Source organism: Otolemur garnettii, unplaced genomic scaffold, assembly GCF_000181295.1.
Source record: "Otolemur garnettii isolate 467f Iridium unplaced genomic scaffold, OtoGar3 scaffold00035, whole genome shotgun sequence".
In the NCBI taxonomy this organism is placed as follows: Eukaryota; Metazoa; Chordata; class Mammalia; order Primates; family Galagidae; genus Otolemur; species Otolemur garnettii.
The window spans coordinates 16,538,044-16,539,219 of NW_003852430.1; the positions used below are offsets into that span (position 1 = coordinate 16,538,044).

At 37.2% G+C, this 1,176-nt stretch overlaps 1 protein-coding gene across 1 annotated transcript in view; it reads left to right on the forward strand.

Annotated features, from left to right (window-relative positions):
* Positions 1 to 1,154, forward strand: part of MTO1 (mitochondrial tRNA translation optimization 1) — a 19,238-nt gene extending 18,084 nt beyond the window's left edge. The window contains exon 11 of the mRNA XM_003789686.2: positions 981 to 1,154. Within this exon, the coding sequence (XP_003789734.1) occupies positions 981 to 1,142 (162 nt within the window). The 3' untranslated portion in view covers positions 1,143 to 1,154. The remainder of the gene's footprint in view (positions 1 to 980) is intronic.
* Positions 1,155 to 1,176: the final 22 nt, after the last annotated feature.

Below are 1,176 nucleotides of genomic sequence, written 5' to 3' on the forward strand. Positions count from 1 at the left end.
AAAAAAAAAAAAAAGACATTTATATTCTACACCTAGTAAATTTCACATGTACCCTTGTAGGATGTAACGTGGTATTCTTAGCAATAGTCTATAGGTAAGTAGGCTTTGAATTTGATGACTCCGCCCCTTCCTATTGATTTTAGGTTATGTTTTATGGATAATCATAGGCTGCCTTGTCCAACACAATAGTCACTAGCCAACTCTGGTTATTTACATTAATTAAAATTAAATATAATTTAAAATTCAGTTCTTCCTTCTCATTAGTGACATTGCAAGTGCCCAGTAGCCAGATGTGACTGGTGGCTACCATAGTGGACATTGCATTATTGCAATGAGAATGTTACAGAAAATTTCCATCATCACAGAAAATTCAGTTGGACAGTGGTGGTCTTAGGTGTTCAGAAGCCCTTAGTCACAATTCTAAAGTACAGAAAGTTCTCACAGACTTTGCCACAAAGTTACTTAGTAGCAAACTGATCTCAACTAACTTTAGCCTATTTGATCTTTATACCACTTAGAATGAATGTTCATACAGTTCACTGTAAAAATGCATTGCAGAAATAAATACCGATGGGATAAAAAGTGGGGGGTGCTGCCCCAACACCACTAGAGAAGTTCTATTATGTGCAGTATAAGTACCTTACTACAAGACGTCCTCAAGGATTTCAGATAAGGGACTTGGACCTGTATTTGAAGAAACTAATTTTTCCTAGTTTAATAGAAAGAAAGAATAAGTACTCTAACCTCTGTTAGTTATGGGATCTTACACTAATCATTTTAACCTCTCAGAGCTGCACTTTCCCATTTGTAAAATGAAGACATAAGTAATCACAATTCCTTTATCTACTTGACATGGTAATACATTAAATTAAGGTATAATTATGAAGGTATTTCATAAACTACACGGTTTGCTATTAGGAGGAAAATAAATTTGGTTTAACTTAGCTCACCCACGTTTCTCCTGTGGTTCTAATTCCTAGATCGGAGCTGCTAGTCGTATACCTGGAGTGACACCTGCGGCCATCGTCAATCTGCTCAGATTCGTGAAGACCACGCAGCAGAGCCGGGCCGCTGTGGACGAGCTGCCCAAGACTGACCAGTACTTACGTGACACAGACAGACTCCAAGAGAGAGAGTTATAGCTTTCAATTCATGGAAGATTTTTTTTTTTTTTTT